The following is a 20,297-nucleotide window of genomic DNA, read 5'->3' on the forward strand; positions in this document are numbered from 1 at the left end:
CCCCATGACTGCATGGGTTTCCTCCTGGTGCTCCAGTTTCTTCCCACATTCCAAATACATTTGGGTTATTTGGTTAATAGTTAATTGGTTACGTGGGTGTAATTGGGTGGCACAGGCTCATTGGACCAAGACAACCTGTTACTGTGCTCATCTCTAAATAAAATTGAAATGTCATGTCATGATAATGGAGAGAGAGAGAATGTTGTAGATGGATGATTTCCAGTCACCTGATGTATTAACTTCAATATTTCCAACAGTGGGAGAATCTCAAATGTGGAGAACAGTTAAGGTCAGGGAATGGTCGACGAATACTGAAGTAATTAGTATTTGCTACTTTGCATGGTGATCAGGCCTGCACGCAATACTACAGGTATGGTCATTTGCATGGTAAAATGGTGAATTGCTACTTTTGGGTCCCTGAATGTTGAGAAGTGTTGTGTTGATCCTTTGCAATTGGATTCTTATTTATTTGCAATATTTGTTTTCTTTTGCACATTTGGTTGTTTGCCAGTATTTGTTTATGTATAGTTTTTTTTTGTAAATTATTTATTTCTTTATTTTCTTGTAAATACCTGCAAAAATCTCAAGGTAGTATATGATAACATATACATACTTTAATAATAAGGTTTACTTTGAAGTTTGAACTTTGGATGGGAAAGTGCCATGAAGAGTGAAGTAGTTGGTGGAGATGAAAAAGCAGCCGAGGGAGTTGAGAAGGGAATAATCTCTTTGAAATGCTGAAAGGAGAGGGAAGGGGAAAATATGTCTAGTGGTGAATTTCATTGAAGGTAGTGGAAATCCCAAAGGATGATCCATTGACTGCAGGGGTTAGATCTGGATCAGGAGAACTCTATCCTTAACTTTGGCTAGCATTAGAGAAGTGAGAGCAGAGTTGCAGGAATTAGATTAGATGTAACTGAGGGATCTTTCAACTATGGTAAAGGGGAAGCCACAGTTCAGGATGAAATGAAGATATCTTAGGGGCAAAAAAAAAACTTCCCTGGGCCAATGGGAATTAAAAGCAGGTTCAGATTTATAATATCAAGTATCTTATCTTTATCTCCAATTTCTGCCCATACACTCCAAATGAAACCAAAAATTTTGTACGGGGCTTATGAATTGTTTGAGTAATTATTTGTATTGACATCGTTTTTCACCATGTGGAGACTGAAGTTCTGAGGTAAGATTAATGAGGCAGTGTGTGCAACACCACCAATTTCAATGTAAGACCACAAATTTGATTCAGTGACTCAGGGCTGGTCTTGAGGCAAGAAATCTCTAACAAAAATGATTCTGGTTAGCCATTATCCAAACAAATACCAGAAAATCCATACCTTAATTTAAGTTGGTTCAACTCAGGAATATCAGATGGTAGGCCACCTTGTTGTAAATGGATCCAAGATCTTTGAATATCCACTGTGTACAGGTGGTTGGCATAAGAAAAGAAAACCTTTGGAAAAAGATATAGTAAGTGCATAATGATTGACTTGGAGACTAAGACCCTCCTCCTTTTTGAACATTTGCTTGTTATGACCTTTGACTCTCAACTCATAAAGTTAAATAGCATAGAAACAGGCCCTTTGGCCTAACCTCTCCATACCAACCAAGTTGCCTGTCTGAACAATCCATCTTTGTTTGGTTCATATCTGTCTGTGCCTTTTCTCTCCATTTATTTGTCCAAATGTCTTTTGCACATTGTGACTATACTGCCTGCACTATATCCTCTGGTAGCTTTCTCCAAATACCTGCCACCCTCTGGGTGAAAACATTACCCTCAGGTCACCTTTATAAATCTGTCCTCTCCAGTTGTAGGCTCCCCTACCCTGGGTAAAGGCTGTGATCATTTATATAATCTACAACCCTCAGGATTTCATAATACCTCTATTAGGTACCCCTTGTCCTTCCCTTCCCTCTCCTTTCAGCATTTTAAAGACAGTATCACCTTTGCAACTCCTTGGGCTGCTCTTCCATCTCCCCCAACTACTGGGAAAAAAGAGCCACAGCCTATCTAGTCTTTCTTTATAACTTATGTCCTCCAGTCCAGGCAATATCCTTGAGAATCTGTTCTGCACCCTTTCCAGCTTAATGACATTTTATCTATAGCTAGGTGATCAGGCCTGCACGCAATACTACAGGTATGGTCACACTGACATCATATACTGGTGTAACATGACATCTCAACCTTGTACTCAATGCTCTGACCAATGAAGCCAAGCATGCCAAATACCATCTTGTCTATCTGTGTCAGTGCAGGTGGATAATGTAGCTGCTCAAAGGTTCTCTCTTGACAAACCTAAAGCAAAACAGATTTATTTATCACGTGTACATTGAAACATTTGTATTAACAACCAACACAATGTAAGGATTGCTGGGGGCAGCCCGCAAGTGTCACCACATGTTCCAGTGCCAACACTGCACGCCCACCATGTCCGGCAGATCAATACAAGCAACAAAAACAACAACCCAACAAAAGCAACAAAACAACAGCAGCAAAACAAGCCCCTCACATCCCTTACACCCACCCCTCACACATAGAAGAGCCAGTCCTCCGAAAACAGCACAAGCTGCCTCTGGTCCTCCGGCCTCCAGCTTCCATTGGGCTCACGGACTCGTAGACACTGGGCCTCCAACTTCCCCAGTGGACTAACGGGATGCAATACTTTCTATCTCACATCATTTTGAAGTGGATCCCCTCATTTCTGACAATTAGCCACCTTCAACTGGTACCATTTACCATTTACAAGTTGGGTATATAAATAGTATGCCATTCCACAGTAAGTACCAAATACTGCAAAATAAGAAGAAAGTACTGAGCCTGAAGTGTCCATGCTGATGTTCATAATCTAAATGTCATCTCTCACTCCGATAATTTTGTTGTTCAAACACAAACATGCACAATAGCTCTTATGTTGATCTCCATATGGAAGTTATTGATTAGGCACAGTCCCTTGAAATATTTTGTTAAATTCTCCATAAATTCTCCAAGGCGTAAGGTTGCATGGAAACATCTTGGGTCTTCACTAGTCCAAGTAACCATTAAATCTGGTTATATCTGAGAGTACTACCAGTTGAGACAATGACAACCAATATTGATGTTTCTCATTTACCTCGTAATAAAGCATCATCAAAAACAAAAGTTGATCATTTCTGTCAGTCTGTATTTCTAATGAAATAATAAATGCTCCCATACATAACAGAAAGTAATGTTACTTCAAAGACATAAAAAGAACAAGCTCATTTGGGTTTGCTGCCTTTGTATCTCCACCCCAAATGCAAGGTGCACTAGTGATAATTCCTGTACCAAAGAACTAGGTAAAAGGAGGTGGCTCTGTTTTAAAAAAATTAATAATATAAAGATGCATAATGTCATCAACCTGAAATGCTGACTCAGCTTCTTGCTTCACTGATGCTGCTTGACCTGCTGAATATTTCCAGCAATTTCTGTTTTTATTGCAGAGTAACAGTATCTGCAGCTTTTTTCAAAGTTCAACGTACATGTATTATCAAAGTACGTATACATTTTACAACTTTGAGATTCATCTCCTTACAGGCAGCCACAAAACAAAGAAACCCAAAAGAACCCATAAAAAACCATCAAACACCCAATGTGTAGAGAGAGAAAGAAACAAATTATTCAAACAATAAAAGCAAGCAAATAACATTTAGAATGAAAGTGAGTCCTCAGACACGAAGACCAGAGCAAGCCGCAGCCACAGCCTCAGTTCATGGCATAGTGGAGTAAATGTGGTGGAACCTGCAGGCACCGAGTCTGGAGCAGCCAAAGCGGGCCACAACTTCAGCCTCAATGCAATGTAGAGCAGAGTAAACATCATGGAGCAGTGAGCAAAACCAGCCCTTGCCTCTGGCCCCGGCACCCTGCCTTTTCAATCTATCTAGCCCCGCATTTAAATCGTCCAAACATTGGGTCATTCCTTGCTGTAAGACCCAGGCCGTGTGGCAGCGATATGCTCTGGGCCTGGACCCCATCCCACCCTACATTTCGACTCTTACCTGACCTTTCCAAATCAGACTGGTGCTTAGATTGCTTAAACCCCACTCTTTTCAGTTAAAGTAGATGGTTCTAGATTGTCTTAATTTTTTATTACAGAGATAAATTCTGAGTTTTTAGTTTTTTTTTGTTAGGTTCAAAAATTCATGTTTCTCAATGCTATTAAATTTTTAGAAAGCTGCCTCCTGCTCTGCTGAGTATTTTTAGTTTTATTTTTGTTTTTATTTTAAACATTCTGCTTTGGCAACAGTTCAGAAAGGTTTTACAGTGCTGAGCGGCAACCTTCATCTGTGAATTCGGATTCCTTTTTGGAATCATCTCCAATTACTGTAAATCATGAAAGGTGTTGGTAGTACAAACTATATTTCGCTCTCACCCATTTCAGACTGTGTTGATCATTAACCTCCATTAAAGGCTCCCTCAATAACAGGAGGATTGTCAGGCAGAAATCCTCCATCACCTGAGCTTTCCAGTCTTGCATAAAGAGCTGGTCCCAGGTCAGCAGCACAGCTGGCAGATCCAAAATGCCCACAAAACCCTATGAGACACAAACAATTGCACAAAGAAGTTATGTAGCTCAATAGATGGTGTAAATTAATTTGGTGTGATACCTGTGCTTGTTTCAGCAATACAATTCAAATTCAGTTTCGGATTCTAATTTATTTGTCACATGTACATCAAAACACACAGTGAAATATATTTTTGCATTAACAACCAAGACAAGCTTGAGGGGGCTGTGTGTCGCCACACATTCCAGCGCCAATTTGGCATGTTCACAACGCTCGGCAGAACAACACCGTTCTCAATCAGTCTCAATGTTCACAGGAAGGAAAGGGATTTTAAATGCAGTGATTCATGTTTGTTACGGCATTCCCAAGTAATGTGCATATAGTTTGAGGCTGTTGTGAAAGACCTGTGATGCTACTTGTAGTGAAATGGCTCAGTGGTTCGGTTGATCCTTGAGAACTTGAGTGGAGCACCAGCATAGAGTTTGTGTACAAGAAGGGCCAGAGTATGAAGGCCTCTCCTTCACATGTTCTACCAGTCTGTTGTTAACAGGACAATTTCTATGCAGTGGTGTGCTGGGACAATGGCATCAACACGGGTGATGCCAACAGGCTCAATAAACTGATTAGAAAGGCTGGTTCTGTTATAGGAGTCAAACTGGACATAGTGCAGCTTATGGTAGAACAAGGGACCCTCCAAAAAATCCTGGCAATTCTGGACAATGTTTCTCACCCACATTGGCTGAACAGAGGAGCACTTTCGGTAATAGACTAAGACAACTGCGCTGCTCCGAAGAGCTCTATATGAGGTCATTCTTACCCTCAGCCATCAGACTCTATAATGAGTCAACCTATAGCCAGGGAAGTGATCTTGTAATCTTTGACTTGAAAATCTTGTATATCTTATTTTTAAGGTAACTTACTTTTATTCTTTCTTACTTCTCTTCTAATATTTGAATATCTGTGCACTCGTAATGCTACTGTGACACTGCAATTTCCTTTGGGATCAATAAAGTACCTGTCTATCCATCTATCTCTGAAAGGCATTTATTGTTGTAAGATACCTAAAGAGTGCAAAGTACTTGTTAAACTATCCATCATGTACCCCTTGAAGAGAGAAAACAAAAGAATAAAAGATTTCTCAGAGCCTATTGAATATTATGCAATTTTCTTCATTGCTCTTACCTCTCCCGTCCATTTCCTGAGGAGTATAATTGGGTTTTCCAAACACTCTTTGCTGTTGTGATGCCAATCTTCAGAGTTGTTGAACTTCTGAGTTTGTATCTTTTCCCGGACAAATTGCTCCGGAAGAAATTCAGGATACCAAAAGAGAATTGAAGACATCATTAACTTTAGAATGGATAGTGTGGAATGCAGTAGCTTAGAACTTTACTTCCTAAAATAAGTTCCTGATGAAATGTCAGCAATGAAGGCTCAGTGTTAAGTTCTGACAAAGGGTCCCACTGCTGAAAAGTTAGCTGATTTTGATGTTAAGTGTTTCCAATATTTTCTGTTTTAATTGCCTACTCTTGCACAGGTAAGGAAGGTGATCTGGAAGTTTATATTCCTTGTACAGTATGCAGCTCAGTGAATGCTTACAAATACAGACGACAGCATGCCCTGCTGAAGTCTCACCAGTTAACAGTTGGATAATTGGAATGACCACAGATCTTAGTTTTCAAATTTTCTGTGTTTTCTGATAAGGCTTCATTCCCTGCAAGCACAGTTGTGCAAAATTTACTTGATTATTTGGTGACTTTTTCTGATTTATGTGTTCTGGTAACTTGAAATATTTTGAAATGTAATTAGAATAAAATATACCTTTGCAATATTATGGTTAATTTACTATACGTAGTTATGGGGCAATTCAATCTTGTTTCTGATTCCATAATATCATAATGTATTTTGTATTCCTCTATGCAAGTAATTAATTAATTAAAATATTGAAAAAGAAAAAGAAATATTTTGAAATGTAATAAGCATTTTGAAGATACAGATTTATTAGACTGATAGAAATTAAGCCAGCTGTGTAAACATCATCAATAGCTTGTCCTGATCCAGTCACACAGGAAGCTCACCAGTGTCTCAACTTCACCAATTGCTTGTCCTGATCCAATCCGTAGGAAGCACACCAAAACCTTAACTTCATCAAAAGTTTGTCCGGATCAGTCAAGCACATCAGCACTTCCATTTCATCAATAGCTTATCCTGATGCAATCACGTAGAAAGCACACCAACACCTCAACTTCCTCAAATGGCTAAGGAAATTCAGCAGCATGTTCCTGTTTATAGAGCATTATAAAAAGCATCCTATCCAGATGCTTCAAAGCTAGGTATGACAACGGTCTGCTCAAGACTACAAAAAACTGCAGGGAGTTGTGGACACACCCCAGTCTATTATGAAAACCAGCCTCCCCTCCACGGGTTCTGTCTGAGCTTCTTGCAACTTCAAAAAAAACAACCGGAATAAATCAAAGACACTTCCCACTCTGGATATTCTCTCTTCTATCTATTTCCATTGGGCAGGAGATATAAAAGCTTGGAAACACACACTAGCAGACTCAAGGATAGCTTCTACCCTGTTATTACAAGAACCTTGAATGGACCTCATGTATGGTAAAGGTGAACTCTTGACCTCACAATATGCCTTGTCGTGGCCCTTGTATCTTATTGTCTAACTGTATTCTCAATACCTCCAGTCCTTATATATGTCACTGTAACACTATCTTCTGCATTTCCCTTGTACTACCTCAATGTACTTATGCCTTGCATGGATAACAGCAAAACTACACTTTTCCCTTTATCTTGGTACGTGTCAATAATAAACCAATTCTAATTCCAGTTCCATGAACAACATTAGCAATAGTATAGGCGGAATCAGCAACCCTAATTTGGAGAGCTTCAGATTTGTTTTCACAATTGAGTATGCCTTCAGCAGGATACACTGAAATCTATCTTTGGTTCCATCCAGCGAAGTTGTTTTCATACTGCTGATCTGCTAAACCCCAACTTCCAACCACTTCACACCAGATTCACCATCATCACTCTGTTCATCACGGGCACAATGCTCCCCACCATCGAGGAAGTTTTCAAAACAAGTGTCTCAAGAAGGCAGCATCCAAAAGGACCCTCACCATCCAAGACATACCCTAGTCTTGTTACCTCTCCCATCAGGGATATAGGACAGGAGCCTGAAGACACACACTCAATGTTTTGGTTTAGCTATTAGTTAAGAAGGCATACAGTGCATTGGCCTTCATCAACCGTGGGATTGAGTTTAAGAGCCGAGAGGTAATGTTACAGCTATAAGGGACCCTGGTCAGACCCCTCTTGGAGTACTGTGCTCAGTTCTGGTCACCTCATTGCAGGAAGGATGTGGAAACTATAGAAAGGGTGCGCAGGAGATTTACAAGGATGTTGCCTGGATTGGAGAGCGTGCCTTATGAGAATAGGTTGAGTGAACTTGGCCTTTTCTCCTTGGAGTGATGGAGGATGAGAGGTGAACTGATACAGGTGAATAAGATGATGAGAGGCATTGATCATGTGGATAGTCAGAGGCTTTTTCCCAGGGCTGAAATGGCTATCATGAGAGGGCACAGTTTTAAGGTGCTTGGAAGTAGGTACAGAGGAGATGTCAGGGGTAAGTTTTTTATGCAGAGAATGGTGAATGCATGCAATAGGCTGCCAGCAATGGTGGTGGAGGCAGATATGATACAGTCTTTTAAGAGACTCTTGGATAGGTACATGGAGCTTACAAAAATAGAGGGCTATGGGTGACCCTAGATAATTTCTAAAGTAAGTACATGTTCAGCACAGCATTGTGGGCCGAAGGGCCTGTATTGTGCTGTAGTTTTTCTATGTTTCTATGTTTTTATGTTTTAGCAACAGCTTCGTCCTCTCTGCCATCAGATTTCTGAATGGTCCATGAACACTACCTCACTATTCCTCTTTTGCACTATACGTTTATTTTACTTTTGTAACTTATAGTATTTTAATGTCTTGCACTGCATTGCTGCCATAAAATCCACATCTAAAAACCTCATGACATACCAGTGATAATAAAACTGGTTCTGATTCTGGCCCCCATTCTTGGCCTTTTGCTTTCAAGACCTGATTTAATCTTACACCCTGCACCCTGAAATGCCAACTCTTTCCTAATCTGTGGCCGTTAAAACTACAAAGTCCATTTCTACATAATTAGAAGGTCCTCCTGGACTTTGAGTAGCCCCTCACCTCCACAGCTCTGTAGCTATGTTGATATTTACCTTACTTCCAATATCCCTGAGCTATGACTGGTTCTGGGAATATCTGCACTCCCCAGTGGTCATAGCAGACTCATAGTCATAGTCATAGTCATACTTTATTGATCCCGAGGGAAATTGGTTTTCATTACAGTTGCACCATAAACAATTAAATAGTAATAAAACCATAAATAATTAAATAGTAATATGTGAATTATGCCAGGAAATAAGTCCAGGACCAGCCTATTGGCTCAGGGTGTCTGACCCTCCAAGGGAGGAGTTGTAAAGTTTGATGGCCACAGGCAGGAATGACTTCCTATGATGCTCAGTGTTGCATCTCGGTGGAATGAGTCTCTGGCTGAATGTACTCCTGTGCCCAACCAGTCCATTATGTAGTGGATGGGAGACATTGTCCAAGATGGCATGCAACTTGGACAGCATCCTCTTTTTAGACACCACCGTCAGAGAGTCCAGTTCCATCCCCACAACATCACTGGCCTTACGAATGAGTTTGTTGATTCTGTTGGTGTTTGCTACCCTCAGCCTGCTGCCCCAGCACACAACAGCAAACATGATCGCACTGGCCACCACAGACTCGTAGAACATCCTCAGCATCGTCCGACAGATGTTAAAGGACCTCAGTCTCCTCAGGAAATAGAGACGGCTCTGACCCTTCTTGTAGACAGCCTCAGTGTTCTTTGACCAGTCCAGTTTATTGTCAATTCGTATCCCCAGGTATTTGTAATCCTCCACCATGTCCACACTGACCCCCTGAATGGAAACAGGAGTCACTGGTGCCTTAGCCCTCCTCAGGTCTACCACCAGCTCCTTAGTCTTTTTCACATTAAGCTGCAGATAATTGTGCTCACACCATGTGACAAAGTTTCCTACTGTAGCCCTGTACTCAGCCTCATCTCCCTTGCTGATGCATCCAACTATGGCAGAGTCATCCAAAAACTTCTGAGGATGACAAGACTCTGTGCAGTAGTTGAAGTCCGAGTTGTAAATGGTGAAGAGAAAGGGAAACAAGACAGTCCCCTGTGGAGCCCCAGTGCTGCTGATCATTCTGTCGGACACACAGTGTTGCAAGCACACGTACCGTGGTTCGCCAGTCAGGTAATCAAGAATCCATGACATCAGGAAAGTGTCTCCAAAATGTGTCATGCCTTTAGGAAGCCACTTAGCATGGATAAATGCTACCCAATATTATGATTTTTATTTTATTTTATTTATTTATAGCGATAAAGTGCAGACTAGGCCCTTCCAACCCTTTGAGCCGCAAAAGCCAACGACCCTGACTTAACCCCAGCCTAATCACAGAACAATTTACAATGACCAATTAACCTACCAACTAGGGCATTGGGAGGAAACCAGAGCACCCGGAGGAAACCCATGCGGTCATGGAGAGAACATACAAACTCCTTACAGACAGTGGCAGAAACCATCCGTCCATGAACTAAATGGTTTGGTCCCACCTCATTCCTCTGTTTGTACACAGTTATAATGCCTTTCTCTAATATTCAGGTCTTCACTGTCAATTAATTCTTACCATGGAATCAAGCAAGGCATTTTTGGTGAATGAAGAATGAAGGTGAGCAAAGAGTTCTGGGTCTTCATTTTCTAGACGAATCATCACTCTTTCTGCCATTCCAAAAATTTCAGGCTACGTTGGCAATAGATTATGAATGAGCAGATGCAGATACATGGCTAGCTCATATGGATGTTCAGCTGTTGAACAAGAAAAGGAAATGTGTGTGACTGGGTAGATTTGTAGGTGTCTTCCAAGCTCATTCTACATAATAAATTTTCCTTGCTTCTAAATTGTTTCTACTGGCTTAGGGCATTTATTACCTTTTCTTTCTTATTCCTTCTATGCTTACTCTTCTCCCTGTCACAATATTCTATTTCTAATTATATACCATTTGTAAAGAAAAAGGACATTATCAAACTACATCACATAGGTCACAATAGGACAAATGACGTCTAGAGGTGGAGAGCTTTCTGAGGGAATTTCAGTGCTTTGAGACCATTGTGCAGTTGTGATTAAATCTGTGTATGACCAAAATGCCAGAAGAACATTAGTATCTCAAATGCTACAGGGCTGGAATAGATGTATAGGACATCAGAGTGTGTTCTTTTCTGGGTGGCTAACCTTGGCATAGGTGAACTACGACATTGGAAATAGAGAGCTGCTCACAGTCAAGTTGGCTCTGGATGAATGCTAGCTTGAGGGAGCCAACAGCCCCTTTATCGTATGGGCAGACCACAAGATCCTGACTTATATTCAGGAGGCCAAGAGACTGAATTCCAGGCAGGCCAGGTGGTCTTTTCTCTTTAACTGTTTTAATTTCATCCTTACCTATCGACAAGGATCTAAGAACCAGAATAGTCATAGTCATAGTGATACTTTATTGATCCCAGGGGAAATTGGTTTTTGTTACAGTTGCACCATAAATAATTAAATAGTAATAAAACCATAAATAATTAAATAGTAATATGTAAATTATGCCAGGAAATAAGTCCAGGACCAGCCTATTGGCTCAGGCTGTCTGACCCTCCAAGGGAGGAGTTGTAAAGTTTGATGGCCACAGGCAGGAATGACTTCCTATGATGCTCTGTGTTGCATCTCGGTGGAATGAGTCTCTGGCTGAATGTACTCCTGTGCCCAACCAGTCCATTATGTAGTGGATGGGAGACATTGTCCAAGATGGCATGGAACTTGGACAGCATCCTCTTTTCAGACACCACCATCAGAGAGTCCAGTTCCATCCCCACAACATCACTGGCCTTACGAATGAGTTTGTTGATTCTGTTGGTGTCTGCTACCCTCAGCCTGCTGCCCCAGCACACAACAGCAAACATGATCGCACTGGCCACCACAGACCCGTAGAACAGCCAGATGCCTTGTCCCATCAGTTTGACGAACCCAAATGAGAGGAGCAGCCTACCACCATTTTGCCCCAAGGTGATAGTGCCAATTCAGTGGGGAATCGACACACTTGTTCAGAAGACCTAGGCACAAGGGGAGATCCCTCAGAATGGCCCTCCAGGTCAACTGTTCGTTCCCAGTTCTGTCCGGTCTCAGGTTCTTCAATGGAGAAATGCATCGAGAATGACCTCTTACCCAGGGATTTCCAGGATCTTCGAGTTCATTAAGAGAAGATATTGCTGGCCTAGAATGGTGAGGGAGGTCTGTCAATATATGCAGGCATGGGCGGTGTGCACCTAGAACAAGGAACCCTGCACCCAATCTCAAGGGCTCCTTCACCCTCAGCCTGTTCCACAAAGAGCATGGGCGCACATCTCCATGGACTTTGTCACAGGCCTGCCTCCTTCCAAGGGGATGATCATTATCATGGTAAATGTAGATTATGTTTTGAAAGCCTGCAAATTCATTGCCTTGGACAGACTACCATCTGCAGTGCAGATGACCAAAATTGTCCTGCACCAGATCTTGAGGATCCATGGTTTTCTGGTGGACATTGTGTTGGATCGTGGTCTGTGATTCACGTAATGTTTTTGGAGGGTATTCTATAAGCTGATTGGGGCAACAGCAACGCTTTCCTCTGGGTTTCACCTGTAGCCCAACAGCTAGACAGAGCAGGTGAACCAAGATTTGGAATGAACCCTAAAGTGCCTGGCCTCTGAAAAACCAGCTGAGTGTTGCAACCACTTGATGTGGGTAGAGGTCCTACACAACACTTTACAGCATTCGGAGCACAGGACGTCCCCCTTTCAAATGCCAATTTGGGTATTCTCTGCCACTCTTCCCTGAGCAGGAGGCCGAAGTTGGGGTTTCTGTTCCAAAGATCCAGTCTGACGCTGCAAGGAGAGATGGACTCGGACGAGAGAGATTTTGTTAGCTTCTAAGGAAAATGCCTCAAGGAAAACAAGCATGCGGATAGACAACATCCAATTTTATTTTCCCAGCTTTTCCAAGCAAAGTATGAAATTGTCTGTCTTAAGCAACACACATAAAATGCTGGAGAAATTCAGCAAATCAGGCAGCATCTACGGAAATAAATAAACAATTAACATTTTGGGTTAAGACCCTGATTCAGGATCCTGTGTTGCTTTGGATTTCCAGCATCTGCAGACTTTTTTGTGTCTATGAAACTGTTTATCTTACTCAGCTTTGCCTCTTTTGAGAATGTGACCCATTGTTCTAGACAATGCAGCCAGAGGAAACATCGACTGATATGTTTTTAAAATCAATGCTAGTTACTGACCAACCATTACATTTTGATTTGTCTGATTTGTTCCTGCTTTGTTAAACAGTGATGCTCCCCCACAAGGTGGACACAACTGATTCATGACATGAAAAAAGTAGCTATACAGATTTGGAAATTAAATAGGTAGGAATAATGCCTTTGAAATGCCATTTTGCAGATGAAATAGTCACGAGTAGTGCCCTGGTTTGTACAAAACAAGTCATATGTATGGACAGCATGTAGTTTCTTCTGGAGCATGCATTACTAACATCTAGAAAAATATATCAAATTACTTATGATAGGACTCCAATTTGTCATACTCTATTTTTGAACACTTTGGTGAATCATCAGTCCTTGACTTGGTTATCTTTAAAACCTTCAGGGTTAGAACATTAAAGCTGTGTACATCCAGATCATCAAAATGCCTATCATTTTCGACCAAGGCTATGTTCATTGCCATCCAATCTTGTCACATCATTTTATCTGTGCTGGAGCTAGTGGTTCATTGGCTAACTGTTTCAAACAATTTAAGAGATCAGCACTGCTCAGTCCTCTCCTAGTTAATTCTGTTCCTATTTCCAATCAATGAGCTCTTACAGTCATGATTCAAACCCAAACTTTTGCTGATGATGTCATTTCACATCCATTAACACCGTTCAACTGCAGCTCTGCAGTGTTCGTGACCTCCCACCGATATCAGTCACAATGGATGAATCACAGGTTTTTTGGTCTTCACCATGCTAATGAATGGGACATAGAGAATTTTGTTCCTTTCTATTAAAGCAAACTAATTTATGATTCATATCTAAACAATATCTATTCACAATCTTTGATGGATCCAAATATAATTTCACTTCCTGAGTACAGGAACAGGAGTATGCTATTCAGTCCTCCGGCTACAATCAGATCTTATACCACATATACAGTACCTCAACTCAATTTACTCATTCCCTCCTCTATATTCTCAACAGATTAACACAATATACAGAATCTCATGGGTAGTGATGTGGAGATACATCTCCATCAAAGGAGGTCTAAAGCCCTCCTTCCCTCTGTTAGCCTGCAGGTCATCCTTGGGCAAAGTGTGGCACCTGCTTAGCCCCCCCGATCAGGGTCATGTGTAGCCATGGGAGCAGGTGGCGGATGGTCGTATGAGCAGCCGGTGCATATCACAAATCCTGGTTGTGCGACCACTGACGCCAGGCAGACAATCTCTGAAGAGTATAGATAATGGCTGGGGTCAGCCATCTTATAAAGACACTGCCCAGAAGAAACAAACCACTTCTGTAGAAAAAAATTCCCAAAAACAATCATGGTCATGGAAAGACCATGATCGCCCACATCATATGACACGGCAGGTAACAAACAAATGAACAGAATCTGACTATCAGACTTTAGAGGAAGAGGTGACAAATCATGAAAACAATGTCACGGATCTTCTAAATTTGTTTTTTGCCTACATGTAGCAATCTGAAATCTAGCACAATATGTAGGAGGAAGGTTTGGAATCATAGAAGCATGAAGTAATACAGCATGGAAACCCGTCCCTCAGCCCAATTCTTCCACACCAACCATGGTGTCCACCAATCTACTCCCATTTGTCCATATTTGTCTCATATCCATACAAACCCCTTCTATCCACGTATAGTACCACAAACCTCAAGTAAAAGGAAGGTACTTGTATTTATCAACTTTATCTCCAACTTCCACCCTGCCCTTAAATTCACTTGGTCCATTTCTGACACCTCTCACCCGTTTCTTAAGCTCTCTGACTCCATTTCTGGAAAATGTCTACCAACACCTTTTACAAACCTACTGATTCCCACAACTATCTTGACAATACCTCTTCCCACCCTGACTCCTGTAAAAATACTATTCCCTTTTCTCAGTTCCTTCATCCCCACCACATCTGTTAACCACTTACCTCCCTCCCCCCACCCTCTGCTTTCTTCAAGGATCGCTCTCTCTGTGTTTCCCTTGTCCATTTGTCTCTCCCCACTAATCTCCCTCCTGGCACATAACCCTGCAAGCTACAGAAGTGCTGCATTTGCCCATTCATTTTCTCCCTTACCTCCATTCAGAGCCCAAAATAATACTTCCAATAGAGGCAACACTTCACCTACAAATCTGTTGGGGATACTGTATTTATTATATCCGGTGCTCCTGATGCGGCCTCCTCTACATTAGTGAGACCATACATAAATTAGGGGACTGCTTTATTGAGCTCCTCCACTCCACCCGTCTGCCAAAAGCAGAATTTCCTGGTGGCCAAACATTTTAATTTTGATTCCCATTTCCGTAGCAACATGTCGGTCCATGGCCTCCTCTTATTCCATCTAGTTAGGCTCCAACCTGATGGCATGTACATTGATTTTTGCTTGCGGTATTTTTTCCCTTTCCTTTCCCTTTACTTCTAATCCCGACTCTGACCTCTTATCTCCTCTCCTCTCCTCCCCTACCTATTGCCTTCCCCTGGAGCTGCTCCTTCTTCCATTTCTCTCATGGATCGCTCTATTTTCCTATCATGTTCCTTCTTCTTCAGCCCTTTACCTTTCCCACCCACCTGTCTTCACCCATCACCTTCTAGCTTGTCCTCCTTTTCCTTTCCCCACCGTTTTATTCTGATGACTTCCCCCTTCCTTTCCTGTGCTGACAAAGGGTCTTGGCTCAAAACATCAACTGTTTATTCATTTCCAAAGATATTGTCTTATCTGCTGAGTTCATCCAACATTTTATATGTATTGCTCGGGATTTCCAGCATCTACAGAAACTATTGTGTTTGTAACTTGTATTTGTACTGTATCTCGATCCTTTTCAAGACAATAACCTATCCCTCAACGTCAGCAAAACGAAGGAATTGGTTGTTGACTTCAGAAGGAGCAGCGGACTGCACGACCCAATTTACATCGGTGGTGCGCAAGTGGAACAGGTCAAAAGCTTTAAGTTCCTCGGGGTCAATATCGCAAATGACCTGACTTGGTCCAACCAAGCAGAGTCCACTGCCAAGAAGGCCCACCAGCGTCTTTACTTCCTGAGAAAACTAAAGAAATTTGGCCTGTCCCCTAAAACCCTCACTAATTTTTATAGATGCACTGTAGAAAGCATTCTTCTAGGGTGCATCACAACCTGGTATGGAAGTTGTCCTGTCCAAGACCGGAAGAAGCTGCAGAAGATCGTGAACACGGCACAGCACATCACACAAACCAATCTTCCGTTCTTGGACTCACTTTACACCGCACGCTGTCGGAGCGGTGCTGCCAGGATAATCAAGGACACGACCCACGCAGCCAACAGACTTTTCGTCCCTGTTCCCTCCAAGAGAAGGTTCAGCAGCTTGAAGACTCGTATGGCCAGATTTGGGAACAGCTTCCTTCCAGCTGTGATAAGACTGCTGAACGAATCCTGACCCAGATCTGGGCCGTACCCTCCAAATATCCGGACCTGCCTCTCAGTTTTTTTGCACTTCCTTACTTCCCATTTTTCTATTTTCTATTTATGATTTATAATTTAAATTTTTAATATTTACTAATTTTAACTATTTTTAATATCTTTAGTATTTAGTATTTGTAATCCAGGGAGTGTGAAGCGCAGAATCAAATATCGCTGTGATGATTGTACGTTCTAGTACCAATTGTTTGGCGACAATAAAGTATGAAGTATAAAAAGGTTATCCCAAATAGCTTTATTAGCTTAAAGAAACTCAATGAGTCTCTATTCCAATGGTCCTCCCAAACTGAAGAGACTTCTGTTTCTGTGTTCCTTTCAAACTCAACATGTTGTCTTTCTCAAACTACTCTCAAACTCCAGCATCTTCAAATCTTCAAATTCACCTGCTCCTCTTAAACCTAGGGAACCTCTTAAATACTCTGTTTCTGCACTCATCTTTATAGTCGGGGGCGTGGGGGCTCAATTCTATTAAGAACAACACATGACTAGAAGCTTTTTTGCTTTAAGAGCAGCACACCAAGCATTTTGGAGGTGGGCATGAATAGAGATCCCTAGATTTAAGAGCAGCCCATGAATATGGGTTCTACAAATGGAGCATGGAAACAGAGACCCCTTAAGTTTCTTTAGCTGTAAAGTCGCTTGGGATATTCTGAAAAGGACTCAGGATATTGAAAGCAACACACATCAAAGTTGCTGGTGAACGCAGCAGGCCAGGCAGCATCTCTAGGAAGAGGTACAGTTGATGTTTCAGGCCGAGACCCTTCGTCAGGACTTCGAAGTCCTGACGAAGGGTCTCAACCTGAAACGTCGACTGTACCTCTAATTAGCGATGCTGCCTGGCCTGCTGCGTTCACCAGCAACTTTGATGTGTGTTGCTTGAATTTCCAGCATCTGCAGAATTCCTGTTGTCAGGATATTGAAAACAAGTTTCTTCCTTTTACCTGAGATGATTAGAGTTAGTGAGGCTCTGAAAATTGATGTCCTGTGCTGAGGAGGAGAACAGGAGATAGAAACTCACTGAGTAATAGGGGACAACAAAAAGGTAGGTGAACTGAATAAGTATTTGGGTCAGTCTTCACTACCACAGAAGCAGTATGGTGAAAGTTCCAGGTGTCAGGGGTCATGAAGTGTGTGGTTACCATAACTCAAGAGAAGCTTCTTGGGTAACTGAAGTTCTGAAGGTAGATAAGTCACCTGGACAATATGCTATACACCCAAGGTTCTGAAAGAGAAGGCTAAAGAGATCGAGAATGCATTAGTAACGTGCTTTCAAAAATCACTAGATTCTGAAATGGTTCCGTAAGACTGGAAAATTGCAAATGTCACTCCACTCTTCAAGAAGAGAGAGAGGCAGAAGAAAGGAAACTATAGGCCAGTTAGTCTGATCTCAGTGGTTGGGACGATGTTGGAGTCGATTATTAAGGATGAGGTGTTAGGGTACTTGGAGGCACATGATAAAATAGGCCATAATCAGCATGGTTTCCTCAAGAGAAAATCTTGCCTGACAAATTTGTTGGAATTCTTTGAAGAAATAACAAGCAGAATAGACAAAGGAGAATTGGTTGATGTTGTGTACTTGGATTTTCAGAAGGCCTTTGACAAAGTGCCACACTTGAGGCTGCTTAAAAAGCTACCAGTCCATGGTATTACAGGAAAGATTCTTGCATGGATAAAGCAGGGGCTGATTGGTAGCAGGCAAAGATTGGGAATAAAGGAAGCCTTTTCCGTTTGGCTGCCAGTGACTAATGATAAAGAACAGACCATGGGCACGGTAAAAAGTCTCAAAGTCTCTCGAAACTCCCATCATCTCACGCAGACGGTGAACCTCCAGTGTCGTAAACTTGCCGATGCAGCATCCTGGAAGCATCCGACCACAGTCCGCTCCGAGTCTGTCTGAAAACTCCAAGCCTTCAACCAGCTCTCCGACACCGAGCACTGAGCACCATCTCTGCCCAGCGCTTCGACCCTGGCCCCGGCAACAGGCAATAGGCAAAGCCGAGGATTTGGGGCCTTCCCCTCTGGAGATTCTTGATCACACAGTAGCAGTGGCAGCGAAGCAGGCATTTCAGAAGTTTCTCCAGGTGTTCCTCCGTGCTTCTCACGGCTGTCTCCATCAAAATCAGGATTGTGAACGGCCCCTAGTTAACACATACAATATCATTCAGAACAGCCGCGTGCGCTGCATCGTGCCGCCATCTTCTCCTCCCTCCTCCCTTGGGAACCTCTAGGAATAAGGGAGAAGGCAAGAGATTGAGGCTGAGAGAAAAATTGGATCAGCCAGGAGGAAATGGCGGAGCAGAATTGATGGGCCAAATGGCCTAATTCTGCTCCTATATCTTATAGTCATATGGTCTTGTGGAGTTTAGAATTTTGAATATGCTCACTGATGAAGGGTTGGGAAGAGAAGCAGAAACTAGAGTCAAAGAAGAATGAAAGTGAAATGATAATCCATTTAGGCAGGCTTAAGTTAAGGACAAATATCAAGAAGGAGTGTTGCCCTGTTCTTCAAAGATTTCTTAAATCCACCCAAGAGAGAAAAAACACAGCACCAAGAAAAAAAACACAGCACCTCAATTATTGGCTAACAATCCACCTGAAAATAAGCTCCTTTGAAATTCCAGCTCTCCCTCAACCCTGTAACGGAGTGCCAACCTATTTCTTCCATTGTTGAATCTTTTTCCTAAATGTTGCTTTTTATGTACAGTATAGAGTAAAGCTAAAGCATTTTGTTACAATATCTGACGAGGCTCTTTCATACCACCTTTTTCTGGCTCTTTCCCCCCTTCCTTTCCAGTCCTATTGAGAGGTTTCAGCCCAAAACATCATCTGTTTATTCACCTCCATAGATGCTGCCTGACTTAAGAGAGTTCCTCCAGAACTTTGAGTGTGTTGGTTAAGAAACATAACTTTACGTGTCATAATATATATATTAATACAATAAATACCATATAACATGTAATACATTATATAGTTTATAATATAGTTATTATATTGCAATATATAATACATGTACATAAAATTACGTTTTAAATAAGGTAATTAAATTTCTTGCCTTTGGCTTCCAAATCTTCCTTTCTGTTATACCTTTTCTTATTTTGATCTCTCTTATTGTCATCGCTCATGATCTATGCTTCTCTGAACATGATCCCTTTGCAATACTCGAGCTGAACTTATTTGAATAAGTACATAGATTGAAGGGACTCATAGGGATACGAAATAAATGTGGATAAATGGGAGTAGCTTGGTGGACATCATGATAGGCATGGAGAAAATGGGCCAAATGGCCTGTTTATTACTCTATGATTCTACACTCCTAATCTTCCTCCTGCTGGAATTCAATTTGCTATTCTGTCATTTCTAATGTAGGCAGAAAACAAAAGTTACACATTGATGACATTTTTTTCATGATTTTTCACCTCTTCCTCTTACATCTGATTCCTGCTTCCCTGAAGTAATCATTCTTCATAGGTTTGCTGAACCATTGAGCGATGGTAATATATTGCTCATGTTTGTCTCATATCCTGTTAAACTCCTCCTATTCACATGTTTATTCAAATAAGTATAGCCTAAGTATTGCAAAGGGAATATTCAGATAAGCATAGATCATGAGAGACATCATAATTAGATTTGATTTTGACAATATGGGCACCTTCCAGCAGATACAATATCTATCTATAATCTCCTACCAACCTATAGCACTCTATGTAAGATATATATGGACAATTCTGGCCTTCTGAGCATCTCCAAATTTAAGTGCTTTCTCATCAGTAGTCAAGTCTGTGAGTCCAGTAGGGAAACAGTAGGCTGATATCTATGAGTCTGTGGGTCCGATGGAGGCTGGAGGCCTGGATCGGTGTAGGTAGGGCAGTGGATGGGAGGGAAG

General features: G+C 41.7%; 2 protein-coding genes across 3 annotated transcripts in view; both read right to left on the bottom strand.

The window, feature by feature from the left end:
* The window catches only part of LOC140187844 (uncharacterized), a 71,951-nt gene extending 66,092 nt beyond the window's left edge, over positions 1 to 5,859 (bottom strand). The window contains exons 1-3 of the mRNA XM_072243639.1: positions 5,701 to 5,859; positions 4,386 to 4,547; positions 1,335 to 1,450 (exon numbers count right to left, since the gene is read on the bottom strand). Coding sequence (XP_072099740.1) covers positions 1,335 to 1,450; positions 4,386 to 4,547; positions 5,701 to 5,859 — 437 coding nt within the window. The remainder of the gene's footprint in view (positions 1 to 1,334; positions 1,451 to 4,385; positions 4,548 to 5,700) is intronic.
* The window catches only part of LOC140187630 (uncharacterized), a 70,325-nt gene that overhangs the window by 18,424 nt on the left and 31,604 nt on the right, over positions 1 to 20,297 (bottom strand). For both annotated transcript variants that reach the window (XM_072243150.1, XM_072243149.1), the window contains exons 10-13: positions 10,306 to 10,484; positions 5,701 to 5,817; positions 4,386 to 4,547; positions 1,335 to 1,450 (exon numbers count right to left, since the gene is read on the bottom strand). In XM_072243150.1, coding sequence (XP_072099251.1) covers positions 10,420 to 10,484 — 65 coding nt within the window. In that variant the 3' untranslated portion in view covers positions 1,335 to 1,450; positions 4,386 to 4,547; positions 5,701 to 5,817; positions 10,306 to 10,419. The remainder of the gene's footprint in view (positions 1 to 1,334; positions 1,451 to 4,385; positions 4,548 to 5,700; positions 5,818 to 10,305; positions 10,485 to 20,297) is intronic.

Source organism: Mobula birostris, chromosome 25, assembly GCF_030028105.1.
Source record: "Mobula birostris isolate sMobBir1 chromosome 25, sMobBir1.hap1, whole genome shotgun sequence".
NCBI lineage: Eukaryota > Metazoa > Chordata > Chondrichthyes > Myliobatiformes > Myliobatidae > Mobula > Mobula birostris.